The 13,293-nt window shown below is 51.0% G+C and overlaps 1 protein-coding gene and 1 long non-coding RNA gene across 2 annotated transcripts; one reads left to right on the top strand and one right to left on the bottom strand.

The window, feature by feature from the left end:
* Positions 1-2,238: 2,238 nt before the first annotated feature.
* On the top strand, positions 2,239-6,282 carry LOC109381269 (uncharacterized). The gene is made up of 3 exons (XR_002123679.1): positions 2,239-2,292; positions 2,620-2,913; positions 6,202-6,282. It is a non-coding gene; the product is annotated as an uncharacterized LOC109381269 (long non-coding RNA).
* A 2,139-nt stretch (positions 6,283-8,421) lies between these two features.
* Positions 8,422-13,293, bottom strand: SWI5 (SWI5 homologous recombination repair protein; the record flags this gene model as incomplete). The annotated part of the gene is made up of 5 exons (XM_019641595.1): positions 8,422-8,774; positions 10,247-10,341; positions 11,017-11,138; positions 12,823-12,935; positions 13,185-13,293. Coding segments are annotated over 5 exons (504 nt in total), but the record flags the coding sequence as incomplete, so codon positions are not given.

Genomic DNA, 13,293 nt, shown 5'->3' with positions numbered 1-13,293 from the left:
TCCTGCCACCTGTTAGCAGCTCAGCAGCAGCTCAGGTCGGGCGCAGCATCACTGGCCCATGTGGGAATCAAACCAGCGGCCCTGTTGCTCAGAGCTCATGCTCTTAAGCTAACTCTTAACCAACTGAGCCACTCGACAGGCCCTCTATTCTCTTTCAAATATGATTTCCAACTTCACGTGTTTTGGTGCACAGTTCTAGACAAGTACATGCAGTTACCTACCTAGCCGTGACCACAGTTGGGCTACAGACAGGTCCATCACCCCTCAAAGTCCCTTATGCTTTCCCGCTGCAGTCGACCCCTCCCCCTCCGGGTCTGTGGCAACTCCTGGTCTATTTTCTGTTCTTATAACTTTGTCTTCTCCAGGATGTCATACAAACGGAATCAGACAGTGTGTAAACTTTGGAGACTGGCTTCTTTCAGCATCATGCATCTGAGATCCCCACGTTGGCTACATCAGGAGGTCATTTCATTTTATTACCGTGTAGTATTCCGTGGCATGGAGGTACCACTGTTAGTTTACTCTTTCACTAGTTAAAAGACTTCTCGAAGTTTATAGTGATTATGAATAAAGCTAGAGAGCTCTTCCTTCTTTGATATATACTGTTGCCTCCTACTTCACTGAGAAACTAGAAGCAATTGGAAGAGAGCTTGCATGAGCTCCCTTCACCGCTTCCCCGCCTCCCTGCATCCAGGTCCGAGGGCTGGAGAGTGGGGAGTCAGTATTTAATGGGGACAGAGTTTGGGTTTTGCAAGATGAAAAGAGCTACAGAGATGGATGGTGGTGATGGTTGCACAACAATGTGAATATACTAATGGTACTGAATTGTACACTTAAAAATGGTTAAAGTGGTACATTTTTATGTATATTTAACATATATTTTACCCTAAAAAAGTCCCAAGCAGAAAAACAAACATAAACTCTTGACCTCACATCTCTCTCCAGGTACTGTGTTTCTCTGCCTCCTGTAAGAGCAAAACTCCTGGAAAGGTCGTCTCTAGTCTCTAGTCGCTGTCGCCAATTCTTCTCATTGCATGCCCCCTGGAACCCACTCTAATCAGACGTTCAATCTCCATGGCTCTCCAGGAACTGCTCTCGTCAAGATCAGTAAACTTCCTGGAGAAATCCAGCGGCTCTGTCTCAGCTGCAAGGGACACAGCTGGTCCCTGCCTCCTCCTGGAACAGGCTTCCGGAGGCTTCCACTGGGTCTTCTCCCCGGTTCCTTCTCAGTTTCCTTTGCTGGATCCTCCTCCTCCCCCAGCTCTCCTCATTGGTGCCCACAGGGTCCATCCTGGTCCTTCTCTCGGCCCACACCCTTTCCTTGGTGATCTCACTCAGAAATCACCTGGCTGTCAATACCATTGACACGTTGCACTTCCGGTGCCTACATTTATACCTCTCACCTACTTATCCCGTGAACTCCACCCCCAAATGCCTATCGCTTAACACTTCCATGTTGAGCTGGCATCTCAAACCTAACAGAACCCAAGCCTAAGCCCTTATCTTCCCAGCACCTTGCTCTTCCCACAGACTTCCTTGTTCCAGTAAATCGCAACCCCGCCCTTCCAGTTGCTCAGGCCCAAATCCTAGCAGGCCTTTTTCCATCAGCACACCCTGCTGGCTATACCTTCAAAGACTGTTGTTTCCAGGATCTGACCACCTCTTACCATCTACCTGCGCCCACCTTTGCATCACACCCCCCCACCCAGTGGACAGGGGGATTTTGTAAAAATGCAAGTCTGATCTCGTTGATTTTCTGCTCAAAGTTTTTCCTGTCTCATCTAGAATAGAAGCCAGAGTCCTTTCAGTGGCTTGAAAGGCTCCCAAATCTGCCCTATGTCCTCTCTTTTCCCTGCTCTCCTCTTTGATTGCCCATATTGGCTTCTACACTGTTCCTCAAATGCTCCTGCCTCCTCCCGCTGGTCTCCCCAAGTATCCACAGGGTCCCTCCCCCACTCCTGTAGGTCTCCACTCCTCTGATACCTTCCCACCCTATGTAAAACTGTCCCAGAGTGGGCCTCTTCCTGGGCCCGGGACCTACATTTGATTTTCATCAATATGCATTGGGGTGGAAGGAAGGCCCGAATTAAATAAGCCTCAGGCCCCATCCCTTCTCCCTGGCTTATTTTCCCCCCAGCACTCATCACCATCTGAAGAACGATTTGTTTTTTCTTTGCTTTAGTGTCTGCCTCCCCCACCTTAGAATGTAATCTCCACAAGGAAGAATATTTGTTGAGTGAATGAACCAACGAATGAATGAATATCAATGCCCAGAAACCCGCAGCTTTCATGGTAATAATTTTCTCTTCATATACTCCCAACCCACTGCCCTCTCCCCTATCTCCTAAGTGCCCCCTCTTTTATTCCTTCCCAGCCCCCCTCTCCTCACCCCTTCCCAGACCCCACTACACCCAGAATGTTGGCTCATTAAGGTCCCACTTCAAGCTATAAGGACTTTGCATCCCCCGGGGGGACCAGGAATATGCTTAGAACTCACAAGTGTATCATCATAATAATGAACTGACATTTGCCTCTATCTTTACAATCATTAAACCAGCCTTTATATCTGTGATCACTTGTGAAGTGGCCACAGTGGTTATTATTTTACCTACTTTACAGATGACGAAACGGGCCCGGTGAGGTGGAGCCGCCAGCCCAGCCTTCTGCATTGGTCTCTCCATGGCACAACCTGCTGAGCTTTCTCTGTGTGGCCACAAGATAAAAAGCAACAACATGCACACACACACACACAAACAACCCTGTACCTACAGTATCATCAACATCGTGATCTCCTCTGCCATATCCTGTCCATCTCTCCTTTGAGCACCTTAGCAGGAGGCGTGGGACTCATCTGGAGATGGGCTGGAACACAGGAGGTACCCACATTAGTCACACAGTGAAGCTCCTGTCTGGGTGAGTCTCCCTCAGGAGTCTGGTGGGGGTGGCGGAGGTTGACTAAGAGAGACAAGCATCAGGTGGGCGGCCTGGTGTGATTGGTGGGGTGGTGGGGCTGTCCCAGGGGGCCTTCCAGCCCCCTTGTGTCTGCAAAGAAGCCTGCACTCAAAGTGACCCCCTGCCCAGAACTTTTCTCCACATGGTCCCCGCCCCCAACCCCTACAGGCACTGTCTGAGCCCCTACTAAATCAGAATCCAGAGGAGCACTAAGATGGCAAAATAGGGCGAGCTGCACCCCAGCAAACCAGCTAGGCAGGTCTGTTGGTGCCAGGGTGCAGGTGGAGCAGCAGGTCAGCTCTAGCCCAGGAATGGAGCTGACAAATGTCTGGGCCTGTGAGAGAGCTCTGGGGAGTAGCCAAGAGAAAAATCCACCTGGGTTTGATCTAGAGCTGGCTCTTCGGGGCTTGTGGCTCTGGAGATGGGTTTAAAGATAGCTGGTTTGGAGGCAGGATTTGATCGGTCGTTATTACTGGTATTTAAAAGTTATTTCATCAACCATCAAGGAACATTCCCTGAAGAGGCCAGATTACCAAGCACACCTGGGCTGCTCATTAGAAAAAAAATATAGGGCTGCCCCAGGCCTGCAAAATCAGAACCCCTAGGGAGGGGTTAGGGACCCAAATCTTTACTTTTAAAGCCCTCTCAGATAATTGTGATACTCAGAGGTTTGGAAATTATTACCAGGTCTTTAAAGAGCATGTCTTTGGAAACTTCAACTTCTGAGTCTGCTACTTAGCTGTGTTTCCTTGGGAAAGTAGCTTAACCTTGGGAAATTGAGCTTCATTTGCTTCACCTGGAAAACGGGAAACCTGCATACCTCTTAGCGCTACCATTAGGAATACATGCAACAGTAACATTGAGCGCTAGGCTCCGGGCCTGGCACAGAGCATGTGCTCAGCATGTTAGCTGCTATGATTGTTATTCCAGCTGAGATCCTTTGGGATTCTGGGATGAACACAAGAAGCTGAGGGAGCTAAAGGTCAGGAGAGGATCTGCTCCTGTTCAGAGTTCCCGATGTTGGGAATGAGAGGCTCACTGAGAAGAGAGCAAAGCGTCCTACTCAGGGGAATTAGCAGAGGGGTGCCAAGGTCAAGCCCCAAGGCCAAGGCCGAGGCCGCTCATTTCTGGCCACAGGCCTGGCTACTAGGTCAGGGCCCTGGGCAGATACAACTTGTAAGAAGCACAGCAAAGATTTGTGGTTAAGATCTTGGGCTTAAGGACTCGATGTGTTCTGGGTTCAAGTTCTGACTCCTTTTAGTAGCGTATAACCTTGGGTATGAGACTCAAGAGAGGCTGAGCCTCTGCGGGGGAGGCAGGACAGCACGTGGTCAGCCAGGCTCTGGAGTTTGGACCTGTGACCTTGAGCAAGTCACTCCACCCAGCCACACTGACCCACAAGTCTTTTTGTAATGTGGGTTGTTACTACCATCAACCCCTTCTGTGGGGAAACCTTTGCTTGTGACTGGGTCCCTGGCCTGGCTTCCCTCCTCTCTTTCCCTCCCTGATGTGTCCCTTCTTCTGCGAAAAGCTAAAGTGGGGTGCTATTTGGTGACACTGCCTCCATGAGGTCAGGCTGCCCAGAAGTGACCCCTTTTGGTCGCCAGGAGTGAGAATGCAGGCTGTATGGCCTTAGTGATTTGAACGCCCATATGTGCCAGATGATATTTGTAAGTAACATCTACACTGGATGTGATCAAGCTATGTTCATGCACTCGCAGTGTCAGAGTTACCCTGGGCTGCTTGTTTTCCAGCACCACCTGGCAGGTCTGAGAAAAGGCACATGTCACTACCCACATCTCCCAACCAGTTGGCTCCTTACTGCCCTTGCGGAAGGGCAGGGGGAGAGGGGGTGTGGGGCGGTCACTTCAAATTCCTGGGAGGGGTGCTGCCACAGAGAACCCCCTCTCCTGTGTGGGTCGCTCCTAGGATCTATAATAGTTTTGTGGCTGGCCGGTGGCGTGGCAGGACAGACCTTCCCAGCACGGCCCTCACAGGGGTAGCTTCCTGGTGGTTGGGTGTATCTCTAAGCAGACACTGCCCCCTCGAGGCCACTTCCTGCCATGACACCTGGGAGAGGGGATCTCGCACAAGAAGCAAATGAACCCAGATGATGCTTTCCTTCCAAGTGTCTTCAATTATTGAGGGCCTTCAAATTGCCCCCAAATGCAAAAGTCTTTGGAGCACTGGCAGCGTATTCATTCTCAGCTTGAGAACCTGGACTCTACTCTAATGACATTTGTTGCGTCCAGAAGAAATGCAACTCAGGGTGACTGCCAGAAAGCAAGTAGAGTGGACTTCAGACTCTAGGTTATCTGTAATTTGTAAAAAGGCAAGGGGCTTAGGGAACAGGTGACAAGTGTCCTTGCTTTCAGGTAACATGTAAAATCAGGGTTGAGGATAAGGTTAGAATTAAGCAAAATAACTAGTATAGAGTTAAATAGAGTTAAGGGAAAGGGGGAAAGATACCTTGCCCTTTGATGTTAGATACCAAAAAGGGGGTGGGAGAAATAAAGAAATAAGAGAAAGCAAGCATTAGTTACAGGGAGGTCAGGATTAACTATCTGGGTTGAGAGGTTAAGCAAGTTAACAGGTGCTGTGGTGGGGGTGTGGAGACGGGGCTCGTACAACTGCTGGACAGTATAACACTGCGTGCTGTATAGAAATGTGGGGGGCAAAAAGAAAACAACGCCAGTAACCCTATCATCTTAAATAAACATTACTATTAGTTTGGTGCATTCCCTTTGTTATTTTTTCCTACGTGTCTGCCTTTATTGTGTGTGTGGTTTTTTTTTAAGATTTTATTGGGAAATTAGGGGAGGGGAACAGAGAAGTTGCTGTCGTTTTGTTCTTCAGTCTAGTTGTGGAGGACATCGCTTCACTGGCCCATGTTGGCATCATCATTGCGCTCTTCCCGGGTGAGGCAGATTGGTTGCCAGCCCCTGGACGGCCGCTCATGGCGGCTCTTGGCAGCTCACGCCGGCCACTGGCCACTCACGCCGGCTGCCAGCCACTCGGCTGGCCCTGGATTATGTTTATTGGATTTTTTTAACCCATAAGAGTTAAATCATAAAACATGTGAGTTGTAGAAAATAAAAACTGCACCCATCCCCCCACCCTCCAAAAAAAGATTGGTCCAAAATGCAGAGTTGGGTTATGATTGAGTTTGGGAAGGGTTCCATTCCTACTCATTCTCCAAGCAGACTGAGTCCTTTAGCATCCTGAGCCCATTAACTTCTCTGCCTCTAGGCCTTTGCAAATGCCATCCCCCTCCTGGAATTCTCTCCCACATCCTTGTCTGGCTGACTCCTTCTACTGCACAGGCATCTTCTCCCAAGAAGTTCCCCAATGTCTCAAGTTGGTTAGGTGACGCTCAGAGGTGCTTCTATAATCCTATGACAGCCTCTGATTGAACTGCATTGTCATCATTGCTTAGTTCCCTGACTTCCTGCTGACAGGTGAGCACTGTGTGGCGGAGACCCAGAGACCGTGATTCCCCAGTTTCTGGCATTGCCTCTGTGTGGCAAACCAACTGTCCATGTGGAGAAAATGGGGTGAGTGGGGGGAACCCATAGAAAGGGGTCACTGCTCCTGGGGTTCCCAATCTTCTGAACCTGGCCGCTTACTTCTCTTCTTCCTCCTCAACAGTAAAATGATGCGGCCCAGGAAGTCGAGAGGGGAGTGGCTCAGGTGAGGTGACAGCTGCACGGGGCCTGAGATGTTAAGAATCTCAGGAGCCCATTCCAGTCCCGGCTCCATCTCCAGCTAGATTGCCAGCCATCACCCAAGACCTAAGGGAACAGGATCAGAGCCACGTTCAATTAGGTAAGTAACGAGTATGTGTGCGGTGCAGGTGGGAAGGGCGTCATTCGGGATGAATCTGACAGTCTTGTCCTCAGAGGGCACTTGGTCTATTGAGTCCAGTGCAAGGCCTCACGGTATGGGGCCCAGGCTAAAAACCTGGGCTCAGGAGCCAGACAGGCCTAGGCTCTTGTCCCAGCTCTGCCACTGTGTGACTTTGACAAGTTGCTTCTACTCTCTGAGCCTCCGTTTTCTGATCTGCAAAATGGGGACAATAATAGAACCTATCTCATGAGGTGGTTGTGAAAACCTGGTGATATTAGGATGTGAAAGTTTAAGAAATGGCCAGAAAAGCCCCCAAATGAGAATGCACACAGATTTTCATGGTGAATCTAGAAAGGCATATAGGTGCAAACAGTGACTGCAGTCTGGAATAGGACTGAGGATAATGGGGTGCTCGCCAGCCCCAAAGGGAGCTCGACTCCAGTGTCCCCAGGCGCTGGGTCCTGTGAAGCTGCTCGCCAAATCCTTGAAGCGCCCTTTGGACTTAGGTACTCGTGGCTGAGACAGCAGCTAGTGCCCATCAAATATCCATGTGTTCACTCTCATTTCCCAGCCTCGCTTAGCCAACTTAGGCCACATGACTGGTTCTGGACAATGGTCTGTGAGCAAAAGTGATGTCTGCCGATTTGGGGGTCAGTTCAGAGTTGATGTGTCTTCTCCACATCTTTTCTCCTGCTGTGGGTCCCTGTGGTGAAGCTCTGACATTTGAGGGCTACCAGACCCTCATCAGACCTTGTGAGACAAAGACACCTTTATTGGGTTCAGCCGTGGAGATGTGGAGGTTGTTTGTTGAGGCAGCTAATGCTAATGGCCTCGATGCATAGACTACTATTATTTCCACTTATAGAGCTTATAGAGGCCAGGTCAGCTGCTCATGACCACACGATTTGTAAGTGGGCAGAGTTGGAACTCAAACCCAGGCTGGACTCGCCTGGCCGGTTTTTAGAAACTAGACTTACTTCACCTTATCATAGCCTGTCCCCAAGCGCTGCTGTCACATATGAAATCTTATGAGAATGTCCAGCAGGAGCGGGTCAGAGGGGGCAGCTGGAATAGTCAGGACACTTAGCAAGTCTGGTGTGAAATCCTGCCATTCGGGATTGCGCTGAGCAGTTGCAATGCTCTAGTTTCACTCCTGCCAATGATGGTTGGTCATGACAAGCAACACCCGAGGAGGAAACGGTAGCGCGCCCTTGCTCGGCAGAGGTTACAGCTGGAGACTGGAACCCTCATTCTGTATGTGGATTTACAAGGGATGAATCCCTCCCAATGTTGCTGTTTCATCCTCAGCTCTTACCTGCTTGTTCCCCAACTCAGAAAAGCGGTACTGAAAACCATCAGCTCCAGAGATAGACTTGGGCTCCAATCCCTGCTCTGCCACTTACGGGTTGTGTGACTTAGGCAAGTCACTTTGCCTCTCTGAGCCTCAATGTCCTCATCTGTCAAATGGGGATAGCAATACTAATTCCTCATAGGATGGCTGTAAGCATTAAAGATAACGCATGTAAAGCACTTAGCGCAAAGCCTGGAACATGTAAGGCTGCTATAGCAAAGGCAGGCTCTCTTTCTCCCAGGTAAGATAGGGAATTAACAGAGGAGAGGGAATCAGCGTACAAATTCACACCAAGATCTTTCATGTTTATTTACAAATAGGCTACATAGACAGGTATCACTGGGACATCTTAGGAACCTCAGGGAGGGGAACACACCTGCCTCCCTGTCCCCCTCTTCGTTGGGCTCCCTCCTGACTCAGCTTGGGATCCCTAGAAAGGGGTTTCTGACACTTTCTAGCTGGGAAGCCTGTAGGGGCACTGTGGGTTGGGCTCTCGCTGCTTCTCATGTCCACATCCGTCCGTCCCGGTGGGCCGTCGACAAGGGGCTGTAAGCCTCTGCTCAGTCATTCATGTCCAGGCCGAACTCTGGATATAACTCTTTGGTGGTGACACCTCGGATCACGGCTGAAAAGAAGGATGAATATCCAGCGGGAGAAGTGGGAGAATGGCCACCCAGGACTCATTCTTGCACCTCCTTCCTGCTCCCCTAGTTACCAAGATAACCCCGCTGCTACTCCTCCCAGGCCCCTCCACCATGGGTCCTGCCTGGCCACCCCAAACTAGACTCACAGAACCCTCACCCCAGAGGAGTCCATCAAAGCTCCCCTCGAATCCTTTCTCCACACAAAGCCACCACAGTCATCTGCTGAAGATGGAAATGTACATTTACATTGTATCCAGGGCCTGCTGAAAGCCCCGACTCCAGGCCCTGGCTGTTCGGTGACGCCGTTCCTCCTGCTCCTTCAAAGGCTCTTCCTGCCTCCCACGGGAAGGGCTCTCCTCGGAGGTGCCCCCTGACCACCTTATCTCACCCCCACCTGCCGCTCTATTCCTACCTCAATATTCTCAATCTCTGCCACTTGTTTCCTTCATAGCACTTAACACATTTAATAATTCATTTGTGTTCCTTTACTTAATGGCCATCCCCCTTCCCCACCCTAACACCGACACAGAAGTCACACGGGAACAGAGACCTTAAAGTGTCTGCTTCTCCAAAGTGTGCCCACTCCCTGGAGAGCAGCACAGGGTAGACAGGTCTCCAGCTGGGGTCCATCCAACAAGAGGTAATGCCCTAACCATTAGGCACTCTAGTCCCCTCACATACCTTTCTTCCTGGGCCCTGCCCACACTCTTCTCTTCACCCTCCTTGTTTTCTCCTTTCCCTCCTTTGGGACCCATTCCCCACTGGAACACAGAGAAGCCCTCCCCGCTGTGGAATCCTGGATGCTGACGGGCAGTTTGACAACAGGTGACCAAACTCCTGCAGCAGATGGACAGAGAGTCCCTGCTCTGAACACTATCTCAAATGGTCACTGGCCACAGTGCCCACCAGTCCAAGCCAGGCGATGCATCTGAGGCCACCTACACAGTTCCTTACCTCCCAGGTGGGCTGTCTGAGCCAGCCCACCACAGACACACAGGTGTCTGTGCCTTAGCTAAGCCCTCTGGATAGTGAGACTGTGTTCGAGAAGGAACAAAATGCTCCTTTAAGTCACACAGAGTCGCCCTTTCACTTTCTGCCTCTATAGCAAATCAGCCACTGGAGGCAAGGATGGGGTCTCAATCAGTCTAAGTAGGCCCCAGAAGACTGGGAACCTAGTCTTCAGTCCAGCAGGTGGGCGAGCCCATGCTCAAACCTGCCTGCAGCTCCAAAGCAGGTTCTACAGTGGGGGGAAAAAGCCCCAAGGACTCATGTAAGACCTGTACAGCTGCTTTGCTAGGTGGCCAGGGAGGGCAGGGGCACTCAAGAGAGTGGAGCAGCTGAGCAGGGTGGGAGGGTTGGCAAGTGAGAAGGCCCAGGAGCAGAATCCAACCACCCCTGGGGGATGGGGACTCCTTCCAGGACCTGCCTGCTCCCCTGGAGTCCTGCCTCTCACCGAGTTTGCCCAGCAGCATCTGGCCTACATCCTTGATGTCGTTGTACTCATGGAGCTGGGAGATGTGGTCCTCCAGTTCATCTACACTGTAGCCTCTGGGGCGAGGGGCGGAGAGAGAGAGAATCGTTAAGAAAGTCGATGAGGATCCAAGGTTCAGAGAGTAATGAGGCAATACTTGACAAATGTTCACTAAGGGCCTGTGCTAGGTGCACTGCACTGGGGATGGAGAGATGGCAACACAGACCCTGCCCACCGAAGATGACAGCAGGGCAGGGGTCAGCCCCTGGTACATGCTCCCTATACCCTTAGGGAGGAGTCCCAACCACAATGGGCCAGTGACCCTGGCCACAGCTGGGCACATCAGCGGCTAGTCAGGTCCCCTCAAGTGTGAAATGCACATTTAAAAGCTGCTCAGTCTGTGCCATGTGGCTGGAGCAAAGGGTGTGGGAAATCCCAGGAGATGTGTAAGAACCACCGCCCAGGCACTGAAAACCCACCTACAGAGACAGAATGGAGCCTGGGTGCAGAGGCAGAGAATGTGGGCCCCAGAGAGACTGGGAGAGCGATAATCTCCATTCCTGACAGCTTTCCAGTTCCTGGTTCTTGGTCCTCCCAAGCCTGACCACACCCGACCCCAGAGAGGTTGCTAAGACACCCTGAACCCAACGGTGCAGTTCTGTTTTTATGTTGACCTAGTATGACTGGATTGCAGTTACTGGGCACTAATTAAAAGTTATCTTAAGCATGCTGAGGAACCCAGAGAGACTTACTCAGATGTTAATTGGGAGAGCTCCTTGTCCAACACGTCCCTTTTCTCCTTTAGTTTCTGAACGTCAAGGTGCACAGAATCTTCGCTGGCCCCATCAGCCTGGCCAGACTTGGGAGACGGACGCTGAGTGGCACAAAAAGTCATTAGCCAGGTGTAGCAATTAACCACCATTCAGAACCTATAAGTTGTCCCCCAATAGCCACTCCCCATGTCTGCTTGGTAACAGACACCCCCCCGCAACCCATGGCTGAATAAGACTACATTTCCCAGCTTCCCTTGGAATTAGATGCGGCCCTATAATTAAGTTCTGGCAAATGGAACTTAATCAGAAATGGTGTATGTAGTGTAAGACTGGAACTGAGCAGTGTCTTGGATGATGAGGTAGCTGCCATGTTGAAGATGTGGTGGAACAAGATAGAGGCCTGGGTCCCCTGATGACTGTTTAAAGCCACCACTCTTTGGGGTTTTCATTCACTCCCAGCCAAACCCAATTCTAACTAAAGGGCCAAATCTAACTCCAGAGAATCCACATCAGGTCTACTTGGATTCTTCTCTCAAGTCTGTGATGTTGCTGGGTTTACAATTTCATTGGCTAATAAAATCTTTCTCTGCGACTACAATTCATCTTTGCCCTTTCTGCCTCCAGTGCCTGGTACACTGCTAATCTTCAGGAAACGTGTGTTGGATCAACTGTCTATGCATCTCCAAGAAGAGACGGAGGAAGATGTGGTTCCAACCCTCCAGTCAGTCAACATATGGTGAGTCAGCACTACCTACCAGGCACTGGCAAAGGCTCCAGGGCTTCAGCAGTGGAGAAGACAGCAAGCCCGCCCCCTGCCTTCACGGAACCGATAGCCTCGTCCCAAATACAAAACACTCAACAATGATGCTCTTCCTCCAGAGATCTCCATTTAAAGCTCTACTCACAGGTCACACTTCATCAGAAAGGCCCTACCTGACTACCCCATTTAAATGGTTACTCCTCAATTACCCGCTGTCCCTTTGTCCTGATGGCTTATGACATCTGTCACCACCGGCCATGTTATGCCTCTCACTGAAAATATTATTTTCATCGTCGGCCTTACACCACTGAAATGCAAACTCCACGAGGGCAGGGACTTTGTTAGACTCACTGCGGATTGCCCTGTGGCTACAATAGTACCCGGCATATAGCAGGCGTTCACTAAAATTTGTCAAACAAATGCGCGAATGACAAATAACTAATCAACTCACTGCATGTCTGAAAAGTGCTTTGAAGTTGAAGTACCGTGTGCTACAGGAGTGTCTAACAGGGTCGCTGGGCTGAGCCAGAAGTGGGGGTGAGGCTTCTCTGAGGAAGCTCAATTCTACAGGATGAGTAGGCATCAACCTGGCAAAAAAGCTGGAAAAGCATTCCAGACAGAGGCCAGTACAATATATTCAAATGCCCTAAGACAGGAGAGAGCACATATGTTGGAGGGAATGAGAGTGGTTTACGTGTGGGTGGGATGGGTGAGGGAGGGGATAGTGGTGTGGAAAAGAACCAGCCACTTGTGGTGCTGTCAGCGAGAGACAGGGCCCACTTGGGGAGTCTCGGGTGCCACTGACAAAGTCAGGGCACTGCTTCTTCTTTGAAGCTTGGTGGGCACAAGGAAAAGAAGGGGGAAGGCTGAGAAATAACCTGGAATTTCTCAGAAGGTTGGCTAGGGGAGGCCTGGATGTGGGCTGGGGGTGGGTCAGCTGCGGTGGGGATGGAGAGGACGGCTAGCAGCAGTGACTTCCACGGTGGAGGGCAGGGAGGGTAGGGGGCGTGCACAGGCATACTCACAGGGGATCGGAAGGCCCTGCCGCCACCTTTGGAAAGTCCTGGTTGAGTCCTGCAGAGGAATCCAAGGGGAAATGGCTGATTGGACCTAGAGTCTGCTCCGGGAAGAAGGGGTCCTGTGGGGGTGTTGGAGGAGTTGGGAAGTAGGAGCTACCGGGACTGGATTAAGTCGGGAAGGGGTCAGATATGCTCCCGGGATCAATCCTCGAGGAAGGAGAGATTCTGACAGGATGTAGTGTGTAGACTGGGGCGGGGTCTCTGGGGATGATCTTTGGAAGAGAGAAAGTCTGGGGCAGACCTACGGGAGTCAGGAAAGGGACTGTGAAGGGATGTGCTTCTCCCCCTGCTGTCCGCTCCTAGCCCACCTCCTGAGTCCTGGGGTCCGGGGGCCCCGATTCGGGGGGGTTTGCTGTGCAAAAGGGTCCAGGGCGAGAGCGGGAGCGCGCGACCTCTCAGGTCCGCCAGGTCATCAGA

This window comes from Hipposideros armiger, unplaced genomic scaffold (assembly GCF_001890085.2).
Source record: "Hipposideros armiger isolate ML-2016 unplaced genomic scaffold, ASM189008v1 scaffold_3, whole genome shotgun sequence".
Taxonomy (NCBI): Eukaryota; Metazoa; Chordata; class Mammalia; order Chiroptera; family Hipposideridae; genus Hipposideros; species Hipposideros armiger.
The sequence above is the reverse complement of the archived record's forward strand: the minus strand, read 5'-3'. Positions and strand labels throughout refer to the sequence as shown.